At 49.6% G+C, this 25691-nt stretch overlaps 1 protein-coding gene across 1 annotated transcript in view; it reads right to left on the bottom strand.

Annotated features, from left to right (window-relative positions):
• The window catches only part of LOC124035357 (A-kinase anchor protein 13-like), an 89232-nt gene that overhangs the window by 46572 nt on the left and 16969 nt on the right, over positions 1-25691 (bottom strand). The window contains exons 6-10 of the mRNA XM_046348819.1: positions 24952-25129; positions 22185-22353; positions 19247-21593; positions 18237-18337; positions 3344-3708 (exon numbers count right to left, since the gene is read on the bottom strand). Coding sequence (XP_046204775.1) covers positions 3344-3708; positions 18237-18337; positions 19247-21593; positions 22185-22353; positions 24952-25129 — 3160 coding nt within the window. The remainder of the gene's footprint in view (positions 1-3343; positions 3709-18236; positions 18338-19246; positions 21594-22184; positions 22354-24951; positions 25130-25691) is intronic.

Raw genomic sequence — 25691 nt, 5'->3', positions numbered from 1 at the left:
CAGTTATTTACAGTATTGTACAGTAAAGTATAGTATTGTACAGTAATTTACAGTATTGTACAGTAACGTACAGTATAGTACAGTATTGTACAGTAATTTACAGTATTGTACAGTACTTTACAGTATTGTACAGTAATTTACAGTATAGTACAGTAAAGTATAGTATTGTACAGTAATTTATAGTATTGTAAAGTAAAGTATGGTATTGTACAGTAACGTACAGTAATTTACAGTATTGTACAGTAAAGTACAGTAATTTACAGTATTGTACAGTAAAGTACAGTAAAGTATAGTATTGCATAGTAACATACAGTAATTTACAGTACAGTACAGTAAAGTATAGTATTGTACAGTAATTTACAGTATTGTACAGTATAGTATTGTACAGTAATTTACAGTATTGTACAGTAATGTACAGTATAGTACAGTATTGTACAGTAATTTACAGTATAGTACAGTATTGTACAGTAATTTACAGTATTGTACAGTATTTACAGTATTTACAGTATTGTACAGTAAAGTGTAGTATTGTACAGTATTGTACAGTAATTTACAGTATTGTACAGTAATTTACAGTAAAGTATAGTGTTGTACAGTAACGTACAGTAATTTACAGTATTGTAGTACAGTAATTTATAGTATTGTACAGTAAATACAATAATTCACAGTATAGTACAGTAAATTACAGTATTGTACAGTACAGTAATTTACAGTATTGTACAGTAAAGTACAGTAAAGTATAGTATTGTACAGTAACATACAATAATTCACAGTATAGTACAGTAAATTATAGTATTGTACAGTCATTTACAGTATTGTACAGTAAAGTATAGTATTGTACAGTAACGTACAGCAATTTACAGTATTGTACAGTAATTTACAGTATTGTACAGTAACGTACAGTAATTTACAGTATTGTACAGTAATTTACAGTATTGTACAGTAAAGTATAGTGTTGTACAGTAACGTACAGTAATTTACAGTATTGTACAGTAAAGTATAGTATTGTACAGTAACATACAGTAATTTACAGTATAGTACAGTAAAGTGTAGTATTGTACAGAAATGTACAGTATTGTACAGTAACGTACAGTAATTTACAGTATAGTACAGTAAAGTATAGTATTGTACAGTAATTTACAGTATAGTACAGTAATTTACAGTATTGTACAGTAATTTACAGTATTGTACAGTAAAGTATAGTATTGTACAGTAACGTACAGTAATTTACAGTATTGTACAGTAAAGTACAGTAAAGTGTATCCACATGACTGTTGTGCTGGTAAAAGTTGTGCCTCCTCAGACCCTCCTCAGACCCTCCCGACCCTCCTCAGACCCTCCTCAGACCCTCCCGGCCCTCCTCAGACCCTCCTCAGACCCTCCCGACCCTCCTCAGACCCTCCTCAGACCCTCCCGACCCTCTTCAGACCCTCCTCAGACCCTCCCGGCCCTGCTCAGACCCTCCTCAGACCCTCCCGACCCTCCTCAGACCCTCCTCAGACCCTCCCGACCCTCCTCAGACCCTCCTCAGACCCTCCCGGCCCTCCTCAGACCCTCCTCAGACCCTCCCGGCCCTGCTCAGACCCTCCTCAGACCCTCCTCAGACCCTCCTCAGACCCTCCTCAGACCCTCCCGGCCCTGCTCAGACCCTCCCGACCCTCCTCAGACCCTCCTCAGACCCTCCCGACCCTCCTCAGACCCTCCTCAGACCCTCCCGACCCTCCTCAGACCCTCCTCAGACCCTCCCGACCCTCCTCAGACCCTCCTCAGACCCTCCCGGCCCTCCTCAGACCCTCCTCAGACCCTCCCGGCCCTCCTCAGACCCTCCTCAGACCCTCCTCAGACCCTCCTCAGACCCTCCCGACCCTCCTCAGACCCTCCTCAGACCCTCCCGACCCTCCTCAGACCCTCCTCAGACCCTCCCGGCCCTCCTCAGACCCTCCTCAGACCCTCCTCAGACCCTCCCGGCCCTCCTCAGACCCTCCTCAGACCCTCCTCAGACCCTCCTCAGACCCTCCCGACCCTCCTCAGACCCTCCCGACCCTCCTCAGACCCTCCTCAGACCCTCCCGGCCCTCCTCAGACCCTCCTCAGACCCTCCCGACCCTCCTCAGACCCTCCCGACCCTCCTCAGACCCTCCTCAGACCCTCCCGGCCCTCCTCAGACCCTCCTCAGACCCTCCCGACCCTCCCGACCCTCCTCAGACCCTCCTCAGACCCTCCCGGCCCTCCTCAGACCCTCCTCAGACCCTCCCGGCCCTCCTCAGACCCTCCTCAGACCCTCCCGACCCTCCTCAGACCCTCCTCAGACCCTCCCAGACCCTCCTCAGACCCTCCCGGCCCTCCTCAGACCCTCCTCAGACCCTCCTCAGACCCTCCCGACCCTCCTCAGACCCTCCTCAGACCCTCCCGGCCCTCCTCAGACCCTCCTCAGACCCTCCCGGCCCTCCTCAGACCCTCCTCAGACCCTCCCGACCCTCCTCAGACCCTCCCGACCCTCCTCAGACCCTCCTCAGACCCTCCCGGCCCTCCTCAGACCCTCCTCAGACCCTCCCGACCCTCCCGACCCTCCTCAGACCCTCCCGGCCCTCCTCAGACCCTCCTCAGACCCTCCTCAGACCCTCCTCAGACCCTCCTCAGACCCTCCTCAGACCCTCCTCAGACCCTCCCGACCCTCCTCAGACCCTCCTCAGACCCTCCTCAGACCCTCCCGGCCCTCCTCAGACCCTCCTCAGACCCTCCCGACCCTCCTCAGACCCTCCTCAGACCCTCCCGGCCCTCCTCAGACCCTCCTCAGACCCTCCAGACCCTCCTCAGACCCTCCTCAGACCCTCCTCAGACCCTCCTCAGACCCTCCCGACCCTCCTCAGACCCTCCTCAGACCCTCCTCAGACCCCTCAGACCCTCCCGACCCTCCTCAGACCCTCCTCAGACCCTCCCGACCCTCCTCAGACCCTCCTCAGACCCTCCCGGCCCTCCTCAGACCCTCCCGACCCTCCTCAGACCCTCCTCAGACCCTCCCGACCCTCCTCAGACCCTCCCGACCCTCCTCAGACCCTCCTCAGACCCTCCTCAGACCCTCCCGACCCTCCTCAGACCCTCCCGGCCCTCCTCAGACCCTCCTCAGACCCTCCTCAGACCCTCCCGGCCCTCCTCAGACCCTCCTCAGACCCTCCTCAGACCCTCCCGACCCTCCTCAGACCCTCCTCAGACCCTCCCGGCCCTGCTCAGACCCTCCTCAGACCCTCCTCAGACCCTCCCAGACCCTCCCGACCCTCCCGACCCTCCTCAGACCCTCCTCAGACCCTCCCGGCCCTGCTCAGTTCAGCTCCAGTCTCCTGTACCTGCATTGGTTCACGTCTCCGTTTCCTGCTGTGTTCTTCCCTGCTCCCCAGCTGTGGCGTCTGAACGGGGACAGAGAACTGATGCTGGGACGATGTTTAGCTGGGCGCCGTGGCACCTCCATCAGTCTGTCCTTCACCTCTTCCTCTGCCTCTCCTCCTGGACCTTCTCTTGCCGTGGGCCCTTGTGTGTGGCCCTCTACAGGGCTCCAGCTGCGGCCGTGGTCCCTGCAGCCCCCCTCCCCCAGGCCCCCCTCCACACAGCTCTCTGGGCTGGAGCTGGTCGGACCCCCGCTGAATGTGTCATCTGTGGAGGAACAGGATACAGACACCTCACTGGTGCTGTCCCCCATCACTGTATCATCCCCCTGGAAACAGAGAGCAGTTAGACAGATCAGGGGGAGCTTAGTTACGAGAGAGAGACAGAGACAGAGACAGAGAGAGACACAGAGACAGAGACAGAGAGACAGAGACAGAGAGACAGAGAGAGACAGAGAGAGACAGAGACAGAGACAGAGACAGAGACAGAGACAGAGAGAGACAGAGACAGAGACAGAGACAGAGACAGAGACAGAGACAGAGACAGAGAGAGACAGAGACAGAGACAGAGACAGAGACAGAGAGAGAGAGAGAGAGAGAGAGATGTTATGTGGGAGATGACAGGAGAGAGACCAATAACTGAGAGGACTGAATGATAGGGGCGGCAGGGTAGCCTAGTGGTTAGAGCGTTGGACTAGGAACCGAAAGGTTGCAAGATTGAATCCCCGAGCTGACAAGGTACAAATCTGTCGTTCTGCCCCTGAACAGGCAGTTAACCCACTGTTCCTAGGCTGTCATTGAAAATAAGAATTTGTTATTCACTGACTTGCCTAGTTAAATAAAGGTAAAATAAAAAAATACTTGATCCGCTGGACACTATAATGAGTCTGCCATCCTCCTAGTGGTTCACTGTACTGTACTGTATGTAATAGATACTGGACAATGTATGTAATAGATACTGGACACTGTATGTAATAGATACTGGACACTGTATGTAATAGATACTGGACACTGTATGTAATAGATACTGGACACTGTATGTAATAGATACTGGACACTGTCATGAGTCTAGTGGTTCAATGTACTGTATGTAATAGGTACTGGACACTGTATGTAATAGATACTGGACACTGTATGTAATAGATACTGGACACTGTCATGAGTCTAGTGGTTCAATGTACTGTATGTAATAGGTACTGGACACTGTATGTAATAGGTACTGGACACTGTATGTAATAGATACTGGACACTGTATGTAATAGATACTGGTTCTCTCACTGTCACTCTGCAGGTTTTTTTCAACAAACTTAAACATATTAAATATTTGTATGAAGATAACAAGATTTAACAACTGAGACATAAACTGAACAAATTCCACAGACATGTGACTAACAGAAATGGAATCATGTGTCCTTGAACAAAGGCGGGGGTCAAAATCAAAAGTAACAGTCAGTATCTGGTGTGGCCACCAGCTGCATTAAGTACTGCAGTGCATCTGCAGGGGTCATATGATTGAGTGTAGTTTGTCCCAGGCGTGTGAAGGTGAACGGAAAGGCTCTGGAGCAACGAACCGCCCTTGCTGTCTCTGCCTGGCCGGTTCCCCTCTTTCCACTGGCTTTCTGGTGCTCTCTCATGCCGTCCCTGGGGGGGGTGCGTCACTTGAGTGGGTTGAGTCACTGATGTGATCTTCCTGCCTTGGTTGGCGCCCCCCCTTGGGTTGTGCCATGGCGGAGATCTTTGTGGGCTATACTCGGCCTTGTCTCAGGATGGTAAGTTGTTGGTTGAAGATATCCCATCTAGTGGTGTGGGGCTGTGCTTTGGCAAAGTGGGTGGGGTTATATCCTGCCTGTTTGACCCTGTCCGGGGGTAACATCGGATGGGGCCACAGTGTCTCCTGACCCCTCCTGTCTCAGCCTCCAGTATTTATGCTGCAGTAGTTTATGTGTCGAGGGGCTAGGGTCAGTCTGGTATCTGGTGTCCTGTGTGAATTTAAGTATGCTCTCTCTTTCTTTCTTTCTCTCTTTCTTTCTCTCTTTCTTTCTCTCTTTCTCTCTTTCTTTCTTTCTTTCTTTCTTTCTCTATGCACACTAGGTAAGACCTGGGAGGACCATCCCCTGTATTTTGGTTAGCGCGCCAGTTGGCGTTAAGGTTAGGTAAGTGGTGGGTAGGTAGGAGAGGGTAGGTAAGGTAGGAGAGGGTAGGTAAGGTAGGAGAGGGTAGGAGAGAGTAGGTAAGGTAAGAGAGTGGTCTCTCTTTGCTTTGGTTCCGTCCAGCCCCTTTTCCTCAATTGACCGTGTGAAGGAGGAAATTAATTCCCAGTAAACGGTAATATTCTCTGCCTCTGTCATCCTTACCCGCACCTACAGTCCCATACCTCTATACCTCCACCTACAGTCACATACCTCTATACCTCCATCTACAGTCACATACCTCTTTACCTCCACCTACAACCCCACCTCTTCAAGGAATACCTAGGATAGGTTAAGTAATCCCTCTCACCCCACCCCCCCTAAGTTTTAGATGCACTATTGTTAAGTGACTGTCCCACTGGATGTCATAAGGTGAATGCACCAATTTGTAAGTCGCTCTGGATAAGAGCGTCTGCTAAATGACTTAAATGTAAAATGTAAACATACCTCTATACCTCCACCTACAGTCACATACCTCTATACCTCCACCTACAGCCACATACCTCTTTACCTCCACCTACAGTCCCATATCTCCACCTACAGTCACATACCTCTTTACCTCCACCTACAGTCCCATACCTCTATACCTCCACCTACAGTCACATACCTATTTACCTCCACGTACAGCCACATACCTCTATACCTCCACCTACAGTCCCATACCTCTTTACCTCCACCTACAGTCCCATACCTCTTTACCTCCACCTAGTCACACACCTCTATACCTCCACCTACAGTCCCATACCTCTTTACCTCCACCTACAGTCCCATACCTCTTTACCTCCATCTAGTCACACACCTCTATACCTCCACCTACTGTCCCATACCTCTTTACCTCCACCTAGTCACACACCTCTATACCTCCACCTACAGTCACATACCTCTATACCTCCACCTACAGTCACATACCTCTATACCTCCACCTACAGTCACATACCTCTATACCTCCAACTACTGTCCCATACCTCTTTACCTCCACCTAGTCACACACCTCTATACCTCCACCTACAGTCCCATACCTCTATACCTCCACCTACAGTCCCATACCTCTATACCTCCACCTACAGTCACATACCTCTATACCTACAGTCACATACCTCTATACCTCCACCTACAGTCACATACCTCTATACCTCCACCTACAGTCACATACCTCTTTACCTCCACCTACAGTCACATACCTCTTTACCTCCACCTACAGTCACATACCTCTATACCTCCACCTACAGTCACATACCTCCACCTACAGTCACATACCTCTATACCTCCACCTACAGTCACATACCTCCACCTACAGTCACATACCTCCACCTACAGTCACATACCTCCACCTACAGTCACATACCTCTTTACCTCCACCTACAGTCCCATACCTCTATACCTCCACCTACAGTCCCATACCTCTCTACCTCCACCTACAGTCCCATACCTCTATACCTCCACCTACAGTCCCATACCTCTATACCTCCACCTACAGTCACATACCTCTTTACATCCACCTACAGTCCCATACCTCTTTACCTCCACCTACAGTCCCATACCTCTATACCTCCACCTACAGTCACATACCTCTCTACCTCCACCTACATTCCCAGACCTCTTTACATCCACCTACAGTCACATACCTCTCTACCTCCACCTACATTCCCAGACCTCTTTACCTCCACCTACAGTCCCATACCTCTTTACCTCCACCTACAGTCCCATACCTCCACCTACAGTCCCATACCTCTATACCTCCACCTACAGTCCCATACCTCTATACCGCCACCTACAGTCCCATACCTCTATACCTCCACCTACAGTCCCATACCTCTCTACCTCCACCTAGTCACATACCTCTATACCTCCACCTACAGTCACATACCTCTTTACCTCCACCTACAGTCCCATACCTCCACCTACAGTGCCATACCTCTATACCTCCACCTACAGTCACATACCTCTTTACCTCCACCTACAGTCCCATACCTCTATACCTCCACCTACAGTCACATACCTCTTTACCTCCACCTACAGTCCCATACCTCTATACCTCCACCTCCACCTCCACCTACAGTCCCATACCTCTATACCTCCACCTACAGTTCCTTACCTCTTTACCTCCACCTACAGTCACATACCTCCACCTACAGTCCCATACCTCTATACCTCCACCTACACCTCCACCTACAGTCCCATACCTCTATACCTCCACCTACAGTTCCTTACCTCTTTACCTCCACCTACAGTCACATACCTCTATACCTCCACCTACAGTCACATACCTCTTTACCTCCACCCACAGTCACATACCTCTTTACCTCCACCTACAGTCCCATACCTCTATACCTCCACCTCAACCTCCACCTACAGTCCCATACCTCTATACCTCCACCTACAGTCACATACCTCTATACCTCCACCTACAGTCCCATACCTCTATACCTCCACCTACAGTCCCATACCTCTATACCTCCACCTACAGTCACATACCTCTTTACCTCCACCTACAGTCCCATACCTCTATACCTCCACCTCCACCTCCACCTACAGTCCCATACCTCTATACCTCCACCTACAGTTCCTTACCTCTTTACCTCCACCTACAGTCACATACCTCTATACCTCCACCTACAGTCCCATACCTCCACCTACAGTCCCATACCTCTATACCTCCACCTACACCTCCACCTACAGTCCCATACCTCTATACCTCCACCTACAGTTCCTTACCTCTTTACCTCCACCTACAGTCACATACCTCTATACCTCCACCTACAGTCACATACCTCTTTACCTCCACCTACAGTCACATACCTCTTTACCTCCACCTACAGTCCCATACCTCTATACCTCCACCTCCACCTCCACCTACAGTCCCATACCTCTATACCTCCACCTACAGTCACATACCTCTATACCTCCACCTACAGTCCCATACCTCTATACCTCCACCTACAGTCACATACCTCTATACCTACAGTCCCATACCTCTATACCTCCACCTACAGTCACATACCTCTATACCTACAGTCCCATACCTCTATACCTCCACCTACAGTCACATACCTCTATACCTACAGTCCCATACCTCTATACCTCCACCTACAGTCACATACCTCTATACCTCCACCTACAGTCACATACCTCTATACCTACATTCCCATACCTCTATACCTCCACCTACAGTCACATACCTCTATACCTCCACCTACAGTCACATACCCCTATACCTACAGTCCCATACCTCTATACCTCCACCTACAGTCACATACCTCTATACCTCCACCTACAGTCACATACCTCTTTACCTCCACCTACAGTCACATACCTCTATACCTCCACCTACAGTCACATACCTCTATACCTCCACCTACAGTCACATACCACTTTACCTCCACCTACAGTCACATACCTCTTTACCTCCACCTACAGTCACATACCTCTATACCTCCACCTACAGTCACATACCTCCACCTACAGTCACATACCTCCACCTACAGTCACATACCTCCACCTACAGTCACATACCTCTATACCTCCACCTACAGTCACATTTCTCTATACCTCCACCTACAGTCACATACCTCCACCTACAGTCACATACCTCCACCTACAGTCACATACCTCCACCTACAGTCACATACCTCTATACCTCCACCTACAGTCACATACCTCCACCTACAGTCACATACCTCCACCTACAGTCACATACCTCCACCTACAGTCACATACCTCTATACCTCCACCTACAGTCACATACCTCTATACCTCCACCTACAGTCACATACCTCTATACCTCCACCTACAGTCACATACCTCTTTACCTCCACCTACAGTCCCATAACTCTATACCTCCACCTACAGTCACATACCTCTATACCTCCAACTACAGTCACATACCTCTTTACCTCCACCTACAGTCCCATGCCTCTATACCTCCACCTACAGTCACATACCTCTATACCTACAGTCCCATACCTCTATACCTCCACCTACAGTCCCATACCTTTATACCTCCACCTACAGTCACATACCTCTATACCTCCACCTACAGTCACATACCTCTATACCTCCACCTACAGTCCCATACCTCTATACCTCCACCTACAGTCCCATACCTCTATACCTCCACCTACAGTCACATACCTCTATACCTCCACCTACAGTCCCATACCACTTTACCTCCACCTACAGTCACATACCTCTTTACCTCCACCTACAGTCACACCTCTTTTACCTCCACCTACAGTCACATACCTCTATACCTCCACCTACAGTCCCATACCTCTATACCTCCACCTACAGTCACATACCTCTATACCTCCACCTACAGTCACATACCTCTATACCTCCACCTACAGTCACATACCTCTATACCTCCACCTACAGTCCCATACCTCTATACCTCCACCTACAGTCCCATACCTCTATACCTCCACCTACAGTCACATACCTCTATACCTCCACCTACAGTCACATACCTCTTTACCTCCACCTACAGTCACATACCTCTTTACCTCCACCTACAGTCCTATACCTCCACCTACAGTCACATACCTCCACCTACAGTCACATACCTCTATACCTCCACCTACAGTCACATACCTCCACCTACAGTCACATACCTCCACCTACAGTCACATACCTCTATACCTCCACCTACAGTCACATACCTCTATACCTCCACCTACAGTCACATACCTCTATACCTCCACCTACAGTCACATACCTCTTTACCTCCACCTACAGTCCCATACCTCTATACCTCCACCTACAGTCACATACCTCTATACCTCCAACTACAGTCACATACCTCTTTACCTCCACCTACAGTCCCATACCTCTATACCTCCACCTCCACCTCCACCTACAGTCCCATACCTCTATACCTCCACCTACAGTTCCTTACCTCTTTACCTCCACCTACAGTCACATACCTCTATACCTCCACCTACAGTCCCATACCTCCACCTACAGTCCCATACCTCTATACCTCCACCTACACCTCCACCTACAGTCCCATACCTCTATACCTCCACCTACAGTTCCTTACCTCTTTACCTCCACCTACAGTCACATACCTCTATACCTCCACCTACAGTCACATACCTCCACCTACAGTCCCATACCTCTATACCTCCACCTACAGTCACATACCTCTATACCTACAGTCCCATACCTCTATACCTCCACCTACAGTCACATACCTCTATACCTACAGTCCCATACCTCTATACCTCCACCTACAGTCACATACCTCTATACCTACAGTCACATACCTCTTTACCTCCACCTACAGTCACATACCTCTATACCTACAGTCCCATACCTCTATACCTCCACCTACAGTCACATACCTCTATACCTACAGTCCCATACCTCTATACCTCCACCTACAGTCACATACCTCTATACCTACAGTCCCATACCTCTATACCTCCACCTACAGTCACATACCTCTATACCTCCACCTACAGTCACATACCTCTATACCTCCACCTACAGTCACATACCTCTATACCTCCACCTACAGTCACATACCTCTTTACCTCCACCTACAGTGTAACAGGGTGTTGCGTTCCCTCCTAGAGGCCTACATAACATAATGGGGGCTCATCCGGGATCATTAAGCCCACCGGACCCTGCTGCTCTGAGCTCTGTGATTGGTGATTGAGGTGTGACTGGACCCTGCTGCTCTGAGCTCTGTGATTGGTGATTGAGGTGTGACTGGACCCTGCTGCTCTGAGCTCTGTGATTGGTGATTGAGGTGTGACTGGACCCTGCTGCTCTGAGCTCTGTGATTGGTGATTGAGGTGTGACTGGACCCTGCTGCTCTGGGCTCTGTGATTGGTGATTGAGGTGTGACTGGACCCTGCTGCTCTGAGCTCTGTGATTGGTGATTGAGGTGTGACTGGACCCTGCTGCTCTGAGCTCTGTGATTGGTGATTGAGGTGTGACTGGACTCTGCTGCTCTGAGCTCTGTGATTGGTGATTGAGGTGTGACTGGACCCTGCTGCTCTGAGCTCTGTGATTGGTGATTGAGGTGTGACCGGACCCTGCTGCTCTGAGCTCTGTGATTGGTGATTGAGGTGTGATGGTGGGCTGTGAGTTTTGGGTGACTAGTTTAGTTTGCGTGTGTTCAGTAGGCTGCAGTGTACAAGATGGCTGCCTCAGCAGTCTCCCAGTTTATTGAAGCGCCCTCTGTTGATCGGTTGGTGGGGTTGCGTAAAGTAGACCTTTGCCCCATAGCTGACCATTATGGACTCTTCATCCCTGGGAAAGCCCTAACAGCTGAGCTTGTGGTGCTAGTCAGGGAGGGTTTAGTGAGAACACATTTTCTTGTTGAAAGATGAGATGGAGGCTTCAGGAGAGGAGACGGGTAGACCTTCTGATGCCAAGTCGGAGGACGGTGTGGAGAAAGGGCTCGTATGCCCCTTTACATCTCCCAGATTCAACCCTTTCTCTACCCCTTTCGGTTGCTCAGACGGCTAGGCTGATGGTAAGGCTGGTCCGTTTGGAGCAAAAAGATTAAAAGCGATAGACAGATGACATTTGATTTGGAAATGAGGAAAATGGATAACAACAAGGAGGTGAGGATCCGACAGCTGGAGCCGCTGGCGCCAGTGGGACTCAACAACCTGCTTATCATCACTTCGATGTCAGTACAAATACAGCTCCCTCCGGGAGGCGGAAGCTGTTTCCTATTTCTCTGCGTTTGAGCGTGTGGCCGCTGCGCTGCATTGGCCACTCGAGGTTTGGCTGCTCCTGTTGCATTGTAAATTGTCTGTGAAAGCCCAGGAAGTGGTAGCTGCTCTCTCCCTGGAAGACAGTTTACACTACGATACAGTTAAAACTACCGTGTTGTGGGCTTATGAGTTGGTGCCTGAAGCTTTTAGGCAGCGCTTCAGGAACCACAAAAAAAAGAACTCTCACTGTACGTTTGAGTTTGCAAGGGACACAGAGTCCCTGTTTAATCGCAGGTGTTCAGCCGCCAAAGCTAACACAGGCTAGAGGACCAGGCAGAGACCCACACAAACCTTCCAGCATAGAATAGAGTGGATAAACCCCCCAGATTAAAGAAACCCCCCAGAGTAGAGCACAGAGGAGAGGAGAGTAGAGCACAGAGGAGAGTAGAGCACAGAGGAGAGGAGAGTAGAGCAAAGGAGAGGAGAGTAGAGCAAAGGAGAGGAGAGTAGAGCACAGAGGAGAGTAGAGCACAGAGGAGAGGAGAGTAGAGCACAGAGGAGAGTAGAGCAAAGGAGAGGAGAGTAGAGCACAGAGGAGAGGAGAGTAGAGCACAGAGGAGAGGAGAGTAGAGCAAAGGAGAGGAGAGTAGAGCAAAGGAGAGGAGAGTAGAGCACAGAGGAGAGAAGAGTAGAGCACAGAGGAGAGGAGAGTAGAGCACAGAGGAGAGGAGAGTAGAGCAAAGGAGAGGAGAGTAGAGCAAAGGAGAGGAGAGGAGAGTAGAGCACAGAGGAGAGGAGAGCAGAGCACAGAGGAGAGGAGAGTAGAGCACAGAGGAGAGGAGAGTAGAGCAAAGGAGAGCAGAGTAGAGCAAAGGAGAGCAGAGTAGAGCAAAGGAGAGGAGAGTAGAGCACAGAGGAGAGTAGAGCACAGAGGAGAGGAGAGTAGAGCAAAGGAGAGGAGAGTAGAGCAAGAGGAGAGGAGAGTAGAGCAAAGGAGAGGAGAGTAGAGCAAAGGAGAGGAGAGTAGAGCACAGAGGAGAGTAGAGCACAGAGGAGAGGAGAGTAGAGCACAGAGGAGAGTAGAGCAAAGGAGAGGAGAGTAGAGCACAGAGGAGAGGAGAGTAGAGCACAGAGGAGAGGAGAGTAGAGCAAAGGAGAGGAGAGTAGAGCAAAGGAGAGGAGAGTAGAGCACAGAGGAGAGAAGAGTAGAGCACAGAGGAGAGGAGAGTAGAGCACAGAGGAGAGGAGAGTAGAGCAAAGGAGAGGAGAGTAGAGCAAAGGAGAGGAGAGGAGAGTAGAGCACAGAGGAGAGTAGAGCAAAGGAGAGGAGAGGAGAGTAGAGCACAGAGGAGAGGAGAGCAGAGCACAGAGGAGAGGAGAGTAGAGCACCGAGGAGAGGAGAGTAGAGCAAAGGAGAGCAGAGTAGAGCAAAGGAGAGCAGAGTAGAGCAAAGGAGATGAGAGTAGAGCAAAGGAGAGGAGAGTAGAGCAAAGGAGAGGAGAGTAGAGCACAGAGGAGAGTAGAGCACAGAGGAGAGGAGAGTAGAGCAAAGGAGAGGAGAGTAGAGCAAAGGAGAGGAGAGTAGAGCACAGAGGAGAGTAGAGCACAGAGGAGAGGAGAGTAGAGCACAGAGGAGAGTAGAGCAAAGGAGAGGAGAGTAGAGCACAGAGGAGAGGAGAGTAGAGCACAGAGGAGAGGAGAGTAGAGCAAAGGAGAGGAGAGTAGAGCACAGGAGAGGAGAGTAGAGCAAAGGAGAGGAGAGTAGAGCAAAGGAGAGGAGAGTAGAGCACAGAGGAGAGGAGAGTAGAGCAAAGGAGATGAGAGTAGAGCAAAGGAGAGGAGAGTAGAGCACAGAGGAGAGGAGAGTAGAGCACAGAGGAGAGGAGAGTAGAGCAAAGGAGAGGAGAGTAGAGCAAAGGAGAGGAGAGTAGAGCACAGAGGAGAGAAGAGTAGAGCACAGAGGAGAGAAGAGTAGAGCACAGAGGAGAGGAGAGTAGAGCAAAGGAGAGGAGAGTAGAGCAAAGGAGAGGAGAGTAGAGCACAGAGGAGAGTAGAGCAAAGGAGAGGAGAGGAGAGTAGAGCAAAGGAGAGGAGAGTAGAGCAAAGGAGAGGAGAGTAGAGCACAGAGGAGAGAAGAGTAGAGCACAGAGGAGAGGAGAGTAGAGCACAGAGGAGAGGAGAGTAGAGCAAAGGAGAGGAGAGTAGAGCAAAGGAGAGGAGAGGAGAGTAGAGCACAGAGGAGAGTAGAGCAAAGGAGAGGAGAGGAGAGTAGAGCACAGAGGAGAGGAGAGCAGAGCACAGAGGAGAGGAGAGTAGAGCACCGAGGAGAGGAGAGTAGAGTAGAGCAAAGGAGAGCAGAGTAGAGCAAAGGAGAGCAGAGTAGAGCAAAGGAGATGAGAGTAGAGCAAAGGAGAGGAGAGTAGAGCAAAGGAGAGGAGAGTAGAGCACAGAGGAGAGTAGAGCACAGAGGAGAGGAGAGTAGAGCAAAGGAGAGGAGAGTAGAGCAAAGGAGAGGAGAGTAGAGCACAGAGGAGAGTAGAGCACAGAGGAGAGGAGAGTAGAGCACAGAGGAGAGTAGAGCAAAGGAGAGGAGAGTAGAGCACAGAGGAGAGGAGAGTAGAGCACAGAGGAGAGGAGAGTAGAGCAAAGGAGAGGAGAGTAGAGCACAGGAGAGGAGAGTAGAGCAAAGGAGAGGAGAGTAGAGCAAAGGAGAGGAGAGTAGAGCACAGAGGAGAGGAGAGTAGAGCAAAGGAGAGGAGAGTAGAGCAAAGGAGAGGAGAGTAGAGCACAGAGGAGAGGAGAGTAGAGCACAGAGGAGAGGAGAGTAGAGCAAAGGAGAGGAGAGTAGAGCAAAGGAGAGGAGAGTAGAGCACAGAGGAGAGAAGAGTAGAGCACAGAGGAGAGAAGAGTAGAGCACAGAGGAGAGGAGAGTAGAGCAAAGGAGAGGAGAGTAGAGCAAAGGAGAGGAGAGTAGAGCACAGAGGAGAGTAGAGCAAAGGAGAGGAGAGGACAGTAGAGCAAAGGAGAGGAGAGTAGAGCAGAGGAGAGGAGAGGAGAGCAAAGGAGAGGAGAGTAGAGCACAGAGGAGAGGAGAGTAGAGCACAGAGGAGAGCAGAGTAGAGCACAGAGGAGAGGAGAGTAGAGCAAAGGAGAGGAGAGTAGAGCAAAGGAGAGGAGAGTAGAGCACAGAGGAGAGGAGAGGAGAGTAGAGCACAGAGGAGAGGAGAGTAGAGCAGAGGAGAGTAGAGCACAGAGGAGAGGAGAGTAGAGCACAGAGGAGAGTAGAGCAGAGGAGAGTAGAGTAGAGGAAAGGAGAGGAGAGTAGAGCACAGAGGAGAGGAGAGTAGAGCACAGAGGAGAGGAGAGTAGAGCACAGAGGAGAGAAGAGTAGAGCACAGAGGAGAGGAGAGTAGAGCAAAGGAGAGGAGAGTAGAGCAAAGGAGAGGAGAGTAGAGCACAGAGGAGAGAAGAGTAGAGCACAGAGGAGAGGAGAGTAGAGCAAAGGAGAGGAGAGTAGAGCAAAGGAGAGGAGAGTAGAGCACAGAGGAGAGTAGAGCAAATGAGAGGAGAGTAGAGCAAAGGAGAGGAGAGTAGAGCAGAGGAGAGGAGAGGAGAGCAAAGGAGAGGAGAGTAGAGCACAGAGGAGAGGAGAGTAGAGCACAGGGGAGAGGAGAGCAGAGCACAGAGGAGAGTAGAGCACAGAGGAGAGTAGAGCAAAGGAGAGGAGAGTAGAGCAAAGGAGAGGAGAGTTGAGCACAGAGGAGAGGAGAGTAGAGCACAGAGGAGAGGAGAGTAGAGCACAGAGGAGAGAAGAGTAGAGGAAAGGAGAGGAGAGTAGAGCACAGAGGAGAGGAGAGTAGAGCACAGAGGAGAGGAGAGTAGAGCAGAGGAGAGTAGAGCACAGAGGAGAGGAGAGTAGAGCACAGAGGAGAGGAGAGTAGAGCAGAGGAGAGTAGAGAAAAGGAGAGGAGAGTAGAGGAAAGGAGAGGAGAGTAGAGCACAGAGGAGAGGAGAGCAAAGGAGAGGAGAGTAGAGCACAGATGAGAGGAGAGGAGACCACAGAGGAGAGGAGAGTAGAGCAAAGGAGAGGAGAGTAGAGCACAGAGGAGAGGAGAGTAGAGCGCAGAGGAGAGGAGAGGAGAGTAGAGCAGAGGAGAGTAGAGCACAGAGGAGAGGAGAGGAGAGCAGAGGAGAGTAGAGCACAGAGGAGAGGAGAGGAGAGTAGAGCAGAGGAGAGTAGAGCAAAGGAGAGGAGAGTAGAGCACAGAGGAGAGGAGAGTAGAGCAAAGAGGAGAGTAAAGCACAGAGGAGAGGAGAGTAGAGGAAAGGAGAGGAGAGGAGAGTAGAGCACAGAGGAGAGGAGAGTAGAGCACAGAGGAGAGGAGAGTAGAGCAGAGAGGAGAGGAGAGTAGAGGAAAGGAGAGGAGAGTAGAGCACAGAGGATAGGAGAGTAGAGCAAAGGAGAGGAGAGTAGAGCCGAGAGGAGAGGAGAGTAGAGCACAGAGGAGAGGAGAGTAGAGCAGAGAGGAGAGGAGAGTAGAGCAAAGGAGAGGAGAGTTGAGCACAGAGGAGAGTAGAGCACAGAGGAGAGTAGAGCACAGAGGAGAGGAGAGTAGAGCACAGAGGAGAGGAGAGTAGAGCACAGAGGAGAGTTGAGCACAGAGGAGAGTTGAGCACAGAGGAGAGTAGAGCACAGAGGAGAGGAGAGCACAGAGGAGAGGAGAGCACAGAGGAGAGGAGAGCACAGAGGAGAGTAGAGCACAGAGGAGAGGAGAGTAGAGCACAGAGGAGAGTAGAGTAGAGCAAAGGAGAGGAGAGTAGAGCACAGAGGAGAGGAGAGCAAAGGAGAGGAGAGTAGAGCACAGAGGAGAGGAGAGTAGAGCACAGAGGAGAGGAGAGTAGAGCACAGAGGAGAGGAGAGTAGAGCACAGAGGAGAGTAGAGCAGAGAGGAGAGTAGAGATGAGCAAAGGAGAGGAGAGCAGGAGTCATTCATAGAGAAGTTATCTGCCATCCCCCATTATCATTTACACAAAGCAAACCACCAACAGTTTTTCATCATCTCTATTGTTATTCTCTATTCAGACATCAAACTATTACAGTGACAAATAAATGATCACTATTTAAAATCTTCCTGATGCACCCATCCCGTTAGCGGGATCATTTTCGTCAACATCCGCTGAATTACAGAGCGCCAAATTAAATTACTAAAAATATTTAATTTTCATGACAAGTGCAATATAGCAAAACACAGCTTAGCTTGTTGTTAATCCACCTGGCGTGTCAGATTTCAAAAAAGCTTTTTGGTGAAAGCATACCAAGCGTTTATATAAGGACAAAACATTACAAACAGCTAGCAGCAAAGTAGATTGTTCACTAAAGTCAGAAAAGCAATCAAATGAATCGCTTACCTTTGATGATCTTCGGATGTTTGCACTCACGAGACTCCCAGTTACACATTAAATGTTCCTTTTGTTCCATAAAGATTATTTTTATATCCAAAATATCTCCATTTGGTTGGCGCGTTATGTTCAGAAATCCACAGGCTCGAGCGGTCAGACAACTATTCCAAATAGTATCCGTCAAGTTTGTAGAAACATGTCAAACATTTTTTATAATCAATCCTGAGGTTGGTTTTACAATATATAATTGATAATATTTCAACCGGACTGTACCTTCTTCAATAGGAGAGAGAGAGAGAAAATGTCTGCTCCAAACTGTTGCGCATGCAAAACGCAGCTGGCACCCAGCCATCTAATTTTCAAGAAAAACAGCACTTCCTGGTTTGATTTTCCTCAGGTTTTCGTATGAAATATCAGTTCTGTTATACTCACAGACAATATTTTGACAGTTTTGGAAGCTTTAGTGTTTTCTATCCTAATCTGACAATTATATGCATATTCTGGACCTGAGAAATAGGCAGTTTCATTTGGGTACGTTTTTCATCCAAACATCAAAATACTGCCCCCTACACTCAACAGGCTAAAGAAAAGTCTTACCTTGTGGAAAACACTGTCCTCTCCTGTGCTGAAGATGCTCTCAGTGTCGCTGTCTGAGTCTTTGTGGAGAGTAGTGCTGAAACTACTCACACTCTGACAGTCTGCAACCAGAACAACACAACCGGACAACAGGTTAAAGACGGGAACAGACAACTGTCTTCAGAAAGTCCTATTTATGCAGACAGGAACATACAGTCGTATTGCTACCCTGGTAAGAGGAACACCAGTCTTACTGTTACCATGGTAAGAGGAACACCAGTCATACTGTTACCCTGGTAAGAGGAACACCAGTCATACTGTTACCCTGGTAAGAGGAACACCAGTCATACTGTTACCATGGTAAGAGGAACACCAGTCATACTGTTACCATGGTAAGACCGTACTGTTACCCTGGTAAGAGGAACACCAGTCTTACTGTTACCCTGGTAAGAGGAACACCAGTCTTACTGTTACCCTGGTAAGAGGCACACCAGTCTTACTGTTACTCTGGTAAGAGGAACACCAGTCATACTGTTACCCTGGTAAGATGAACACCAGTCATACTGTTGCCCTGGTAAGAGGAAAAGCAGTCGTACTGTTACCCTGGTAAGAGGAAAAGCAGTCGTACTGTTACCCTGGTAAGAGTCATACTGAACTAACCATCTCATCTGAAATGGAACTAATCCATACTGTCATCTCATCTGAAATGGAACTAATCCATACTGTCATCTCGTCTGAAATGGAACTAATCCATACTGTCATCTCATCTGAAATGGAACTAATCCATACTGTCATCTCATCTGAAATGGAACTAATCCATACTGTCATCTCATCTGAAATGGAACTAATCCATACTGTCATCTCATCTGAAATGGAACTATTAAGAAGGCAAGAAGCCTTACCTTCAACAGGGACAGTAAGGTGACTTGATACAAGAAGCCTTATCTTCAACAGGGACAGTAAGGTGACTTGATACAAGAAGCCTTACCTTCAACAGGGACAGTAAGGTGACTTGATACAAGAAGCCTTACCTTCAACAGGGACAGTAAGGTGACTTGCAGAACAGACAGCATCGCTTCGGTTCCCAGATAGAATCTCAGGTAGGTTTTCAGGTATGTCCTCAGGTGGGATCTCAGGCGGGTTCTCAGGCGGGTTCTCAGCCGGGTTCTCAGGCGGGTTCTCAGGCGGGTTCTCAGGCGGGTTCTCAGGCGGGTTCTCAGGCGGGTTTTCAGGTAGACTCTCAGGTAGGATCTCAGGTAGGATCTCAGGTAGGATCTCAGGTGCGTTCTCAGGTAGATTCTCAGGTAGGTTCTCAAGTATGTTCTCAGGTATGTTCTCAGGTGACACTGGACTGTTAGGTGGGACATCCCCTGTATATGTGGACACCACTACAGCAGTGACATCATCTCCATCTCCACAGTCTGACCACGTCCCAGAGGGGTCGAGGGTCAGGGTTAGGGTCACGGAGTGGTCGAGGGTTACAGAGGGGTCGAGGATGAGGGCTTGGTCTGTAGCAGGTTGACTGTCTGAGTGTCCTGACCCCTCCTCCGCCCTGGTGCCACAGGACTCCTGATTCACTGTCCTGTCAGAGGGGTCTCCAATGTTTTCCCCTAGAACTGAGGGGGGCTCACTAGGTCTCCGTAGGACCTCCGTTATCTCCATCTCTACACCATCTCCACCCTCCTCTCCATCCATCTCTACACCCTCTCCACCCTCCTCTCCACCTGCCCCACCAGACGCTCCCCCAGAGTTGGAGCCTGTTTCTGGGGGCGGGAGGTCTCCATCCATGGGGTTAGTCCCATCCCTGTCCTCTGGAGGGGGCTCACTGTCCTGCAAGTCTGTCTGGTGGTCTGTCTGGAGGTCTGCAGGTACAGACACTCTCCCCTCTGTTACCTCTGACCCCAACACACCCTCCATGATCTCAGCTCTGAGGCCAGAGTCACCAGCCTCTATGGGCTTACCCTGTCTGACACCCTGTCTCTCACCTTCTCTGTCACCCTGTCTGTAACTGCCCTCTAGTGGCAGTTCCCCCTCGGACACCTGCTCTGACTGAGGCTCTGATGAGGACTCTGAGTGATGCTCTATTGCGGGCTCTAGTGTCAGCTCTAATAGGGGTTCTGGTATGTAGGGCTCGAGTGTCGGCTCTAACAGGGGTTCTAGTGTGTAGGGCTCTAACAGGGGTTCAGGGTCTAGCAGGGGTTCTGTTGGTGTAGTCTCTAACAGGGGTTCTGGTGGTGTAGGCTGTAACAGGGGTTCTGGTGGTGTAGGCTGTAACAGGGGTTCTGGTGGTGTAGGCTGTAACAGGGGTTCTGTTGGTGTAGACTCTAACAGGGGTTCTGGTGTAGTCTCTAACAGGGGTTCTGGTGGTGTAGGCTCTAACAGGGGTTCTGGTGGTGTAGGCTCTAACAGGGGTTCTGGTGGTGTAGGCTCTAACAGGGGTTCTGGTGGTGTAGGCTCTAACAGGGGTTCAGGCTCTAACACGAGTTCAAGCTCTAACAGGGGTTCTGTTGGTGTAGGCTCTAACAGGGGTTGTGGTGGTATAGGCTCTAACAGGGGTTCTGGTGGTGTAGGCTCTAACAGGGGTTCAGGCTCTAACAGGGGTTCTGGTGGTGTATCAGCAGATTCTCTATCAGCAGGCCCACTTCCTGAGAACAGCAGCGCTCCACAGTTTAATACTGCTGCTACTGTACTGTCCATAGAGCCACTGATAGCTGAGATCTCAGCTGCATGGTCCATAGATGTTTCTACAGGGCCATAGGCATCTCCCATTTCTCTATCATCACAGTCCCCAGAATGGAGTCCAGTTTCCTGAGCCCCGTAGCTGCCCTTCTCAGAGGGGTGAAACTGTTCCTCTGTGGAGCCACCAGAGCCACCAGAGCCCTCCCCAGCCCTAGCAGAAGCTGTTTTCTTACTTTGTTCCAGTGGAGGTTCACCCTGACTGAGGCCCTCTATCTCTATAGGACATGATCTCACAGAGTCAGCTGTACCCTCCTGCATGTCCTGTCCATTGTCCAGGGTAGAAGGGTCTGACAGGGGAGAGGGGTCAGAGTCTGACAGACCCTTAGTGGTGGGGATAGAGTCTGTTGTGGTTAACCATTCACTGTCTGCAGGTTGGTCCTCTGGGTGAACAGTGTAGCAGCCCTCCTGACAGCTGTCTGCTTCCCTCCCCACACAGCTCTTACCTTCCTGGAGACACTCCTTCAGGTCTGTGTCTGAGGGATCTGAGTTGGACACGTCTTCCAGGGACTGAGTGTGTCCCATGTCTTCTGTTGTTGCTGTGTCTCCACTGAGGACAGGTGGATCTCTGGGATCTGTGTCTTTCTCCTCCTCCCCACTTCCTACTGTGCTCTCCTCCTCTCCTCCCTGGTTCTGCTGTTCCTGGTAAGGAAACAAGGTACCAGGGGTAGAGGAAGAGAAGTGTTAGGGTGGTAAGATGCCAGGGGTAGAGTAGTGTTAGGGTGGTATGGTACCAGGGGTAGAGTAGTTTTATGGTGGTGAGGTACCAGGGGTAGAGGTAGAGTAGTGTTAGGGTGGTAAGGTACCAGGGGTAGAGTAGTGTTAGGGTGGTGAGGTACCAGGGGTAGAGGTAGAGTAGTGTTAGGGTGTTGAGGTACCAGGGGTAGAGTAGTGTTAGGGTGGTAAGGTACCAGGGGTAGAGTACTGTTAGGGTGGTATGGTACCAGGGGTAGAGGTAGAGTAGTGTTAGGGTGTTAAGTTACCAGGGGTAGAGTAGTGTTAGGGTGGTAAGTTACCAGGGGTAGAGTAGTGTTAGGGTGGTATGGTACCAGGGGTAGAGTAGTGTTAGGGTGGTAAGTTACCAGGGGTAGAGTAGTGTTAGGGTGGTATGGTACCAGGGATAGAGTAGTGTTAGGGTGGTAAGTTACCATGGGTAGCGGTAGAGTAGTGTTAGGGTGGTAAGGTACCAGGGGTAGAGTAGTGTTAGGGTGGTCCCAGGGGTTCACAGCTCACCCTGACCAGGGGTCTCATCTCCTCCACCAGTCTCTGGAGGGTAGGGGGGGCTGTGCCCGGTGCTGTGCCCACTGTCAGGGTATGGGTGTTCAGCCTGGGAAGGTTACACACCACCCTGGAGCCGGTAGAGGATGGATGGACTGTCCCTCTGTAAGGCTTTGTCTCCGCTCTGTGTGGACCAAAATAAACTACCTGAAGACTCTGGATCATGTGATTGGCCAACACAGTGGGGGGAGGTCATGTGATTGGCCAACACTGTGATTCTCTCAGGTCGTCAGACTGTGATTCTCTGGGATTGGCCAACACGTAGTGGGGAGGTCATGTGATTTTCCAACACAGCGGGGGTCAGCAGCCAACAGGTAGTGTTATTCATGGTCTGGATTTACTCATATTCTCTCAGGTAGTCAGACTGGGATTCTCTCAGGTAGTCAGACTGGGATTCTCTGGGATTCTCTCAAGGTAGTCAGACTGGGATTCTCTCAGGTAGTCAGACTGGGATTCTCTGGGATTCTCTCAGGTAGTCAGACTGGGATTCTCTGGCATTCTCTCAGATAGTCAGACTGGGATTCTCTGGGATTCTCTCAGATAGTCAGACTGGGATTCTCTGGCATTCTCTCAGGTAGTCAGACTGGGATTCTCTCAGGTAGTCAGACTGGGATTCTCTGGCATTCTCTCAGGTCGTCAGACTGGGATTCTCTGGCATTCTCTCAGATAGTCAGACTGGGATTCTCTGGGATTCTCTCAGATAGTCAGACTGGGATTCTCTGGCATTCTCTCAGGTAGTCAGACTGGGATTCTCTGGCATTCTCTCAGGTCGTCAGCATTCTCTCAGGTCGTCAGACTGGGATTCTCTGGCATTCTCTCAGGTCGTCAGACTGGGATTCTCTGGCATTCTCTCAGGTCGTCAGACTGGGATTCTCTGGCATTCTCTCAGATAGTCAGACTGGGATTCTCTGGCATTCTCTCAGGTCGTCAGACTGGGATTCTCTGGCATTCTCTCAGGTCGTCAGACTGGGATTCTCTGGCATTCTCTCAGGTCGTCAGACTGGGATTCTCTGGCATTCTCTCAGATAGTCAGACTGGGATTCTCTGGCATTCTCTCAGGTCGTCAGACTGGGATTCTCTGGCATTCTCTCAGATAGTCAGACTGGGATTCTCTGGCATTCTCTCAGGTAGTCAGACTGGGATTCTCTGGCATTCTCTCAGGTCGTCAGACTGGGATTCTCTGGCATTCTCTCAGGTAGTCAGACTGGGATTCTCTGGCATTCTCTCAGATAGTCAGACTGGGATTCTCTGGTATTCTCTCAGGTAGTCAGACTGGGATTCTCTGGGATTCTCTCAGGTAGTCAGACTGGGATTCTCTGGGATTCTGTCCATTAGTCAGATTGGGATTCTCTGGGATTCTGTCCGTTAGTCAGACTGGGATTCTCTGGGATTCTCTCAGCTGGTTAATAACCACCATGTCATCTCAGATTTTCAAAATATGCTTTACAGCCAAAGCTAGACAAGCATTTGTGTATGTTTATCGATAGCCTAGCATTGCATTTTGTGCAGCTAGCAGCAGGTAACTTGGTCATGGAAATCCAAAAAGCAATCGAATTAAATCGTTTACCTTTGATGAGCTTCGGATGTTTTCACTCACGAGACTCCCTGTTAGATAGCCAATGTTCCTTTTTTCCAAAAATATTATTTTTGTAGGCGCAATAGCTCTGTTTGTTCTTCACGTTTGGCTGAGAAATCCACCGGAAATTGCAGTCACGAAAACCCCGAAAAATATTCCAAATTAGCTCCATAATATCGACAGAAACATGGCAAACATGGTTTATAATCAATCCTAAAGGGTGTTTTTCAAATATCTATTCGATAATATATCCACCGGGACAATTGGTTTTTCAGTAGGACTGATTGGAATAATGGCTACCTCTTTATTTTACGCAAGAATCACTCTGAGAGCATCAGGTGACCACTTGCGCAATGTAGCCGCTTACGGGTATTCTTCAACATAAAGGTGTGAAACTACGTCACAATGCTGTAGACACCTTGGGGAATACGGGGACTACGGGGAAAAAGTTATCTGGTTGATAGCCCATTCACTGCTCAATAGGGACGCATTGGAACGCAGAGCTTTCAAAACATGAGGCACTTCCGGATTGGATTTTTCTCAGGCTTTCGCCTGCAATATCGGTTCTGTTATACTCACAGACAATATTTTTACAGTTTTGGAAACTTTAGAGTGTTTTCTATCCTGAACTGTCAATTATATGTATATTCTAGCACCTTGTCCTGACAAAATATCCTGTTTACTATCCCGTTAATGATTCTAGCCATCCCGGATCCGGGATCGTGAATACAGCCTCAAGCTCATTACCATAACGCAATGTTAACTATTCATGAAAATCGCAAATGAAATGAAATAAATATGCTAGCTCTCAAGCTTAGCCTTTTGTTAACAACACTGTCATCTCAAATTTTCAAAATATTATTTATTTTCAACCATAGCAAAACAAGCAACGGGAACGTTTTTTCATCCAAAGATGAAATACTGCCCCTAGTGTTCCAAGAGGTTAATGGAAACACTGCCCCCTAGTCACAAAAGGTTATTTACATGGGCATGAGAGCTGAAACAGCTTGGTGTAGGTTCAACCAACCTGAAGATCACGTATGTGACGATTTTTACCAATCTGAGTTTGTTTCTTTCTGAGTTCCCAATTGTCAGACATCACCACAACATCCAGCTATGAGAAACAACAACATGGTCTGTCCTTACTTTGTGAGGAGCTGGTGTAGGTCTCGGTGGCTCCGCTGCTGAGCGATGCTTGCAGGTGTGGCCCCCTGTCTGTTGGTCAGTCTGAGGGCTTCAGGGGCCCCTGGTTGCAGTAGGAGCCACACAGCTACCCTCTTAAGACCCCGCCGTGCTGCAAAGTGGACCAAAGTCTCCTGGGGCTCTGCAGGGGGGGGGGGGGCTCTTAAATAGACTGAAACACACTCAGTAAATAGACTGAAACTAAAAACATCCCAATGTTGGTTGGCTGGTTAGTACTGACTTACTCTACCCTGGTTGGCTGGTTAGTACTGACTTACTCTACCCTGGTTGGCTGGTTAGTGCTGACTTACTCTACACTGGTTGGCTGGTTTGTGCTGACTTACTCCACTCTGGTTGGCTGGTTAGTGATGACTTACTCTACCCTGGTTGGCTGGTTAGTGCTGACTTACTCCACTCTGGTTGGCTGGTTAGGGCTGACTTACTCTACCCTGGTTGGCTGGTTAGTGCTGACTTACTCTACCCTGGTTGACTGGTTAGTGCTGACTTAATGTACCCTGGTTGGCTGGTTAGTGCTGACTTAATGTACCCTGGTTGGCTGGTTAGTGCTGACTTAATGTACCCTGGTTGGCTGGTTAGTGCTGACTTAATGTACCCTGGTTGGCTGGTTAGTGCTGACTTAATGTACCCTGGTTGGCTGGTTAGTGCTGACTTACTGTACCCTGGTTGGCTGGTTAGTGCTGACT

This window comes from Oncorhynchus gorbuscha, linkage group LG05 (assembly GCF_021184085.1).
Source record: "Oncorhynchus gorbuscha isolate QuinsamMale2020 ecotype Even-year linkage group LG05, OgorEven_v1.0, whole genome shotgun sequence".
In the NCBI taxonomy this organism is placed as follows: Eukaryota; Metazoa; Chordata; class Actinopteri; order Salmoniformes; family Salmonidae; genus Oncorhynchus; species Oncorhynchus gorbuscha.
The sequence above is the reverse complement of the archived record's forward strand: the minus strand, read 5'-3'. Positions and strand labels throughout refer to the sequence as shown.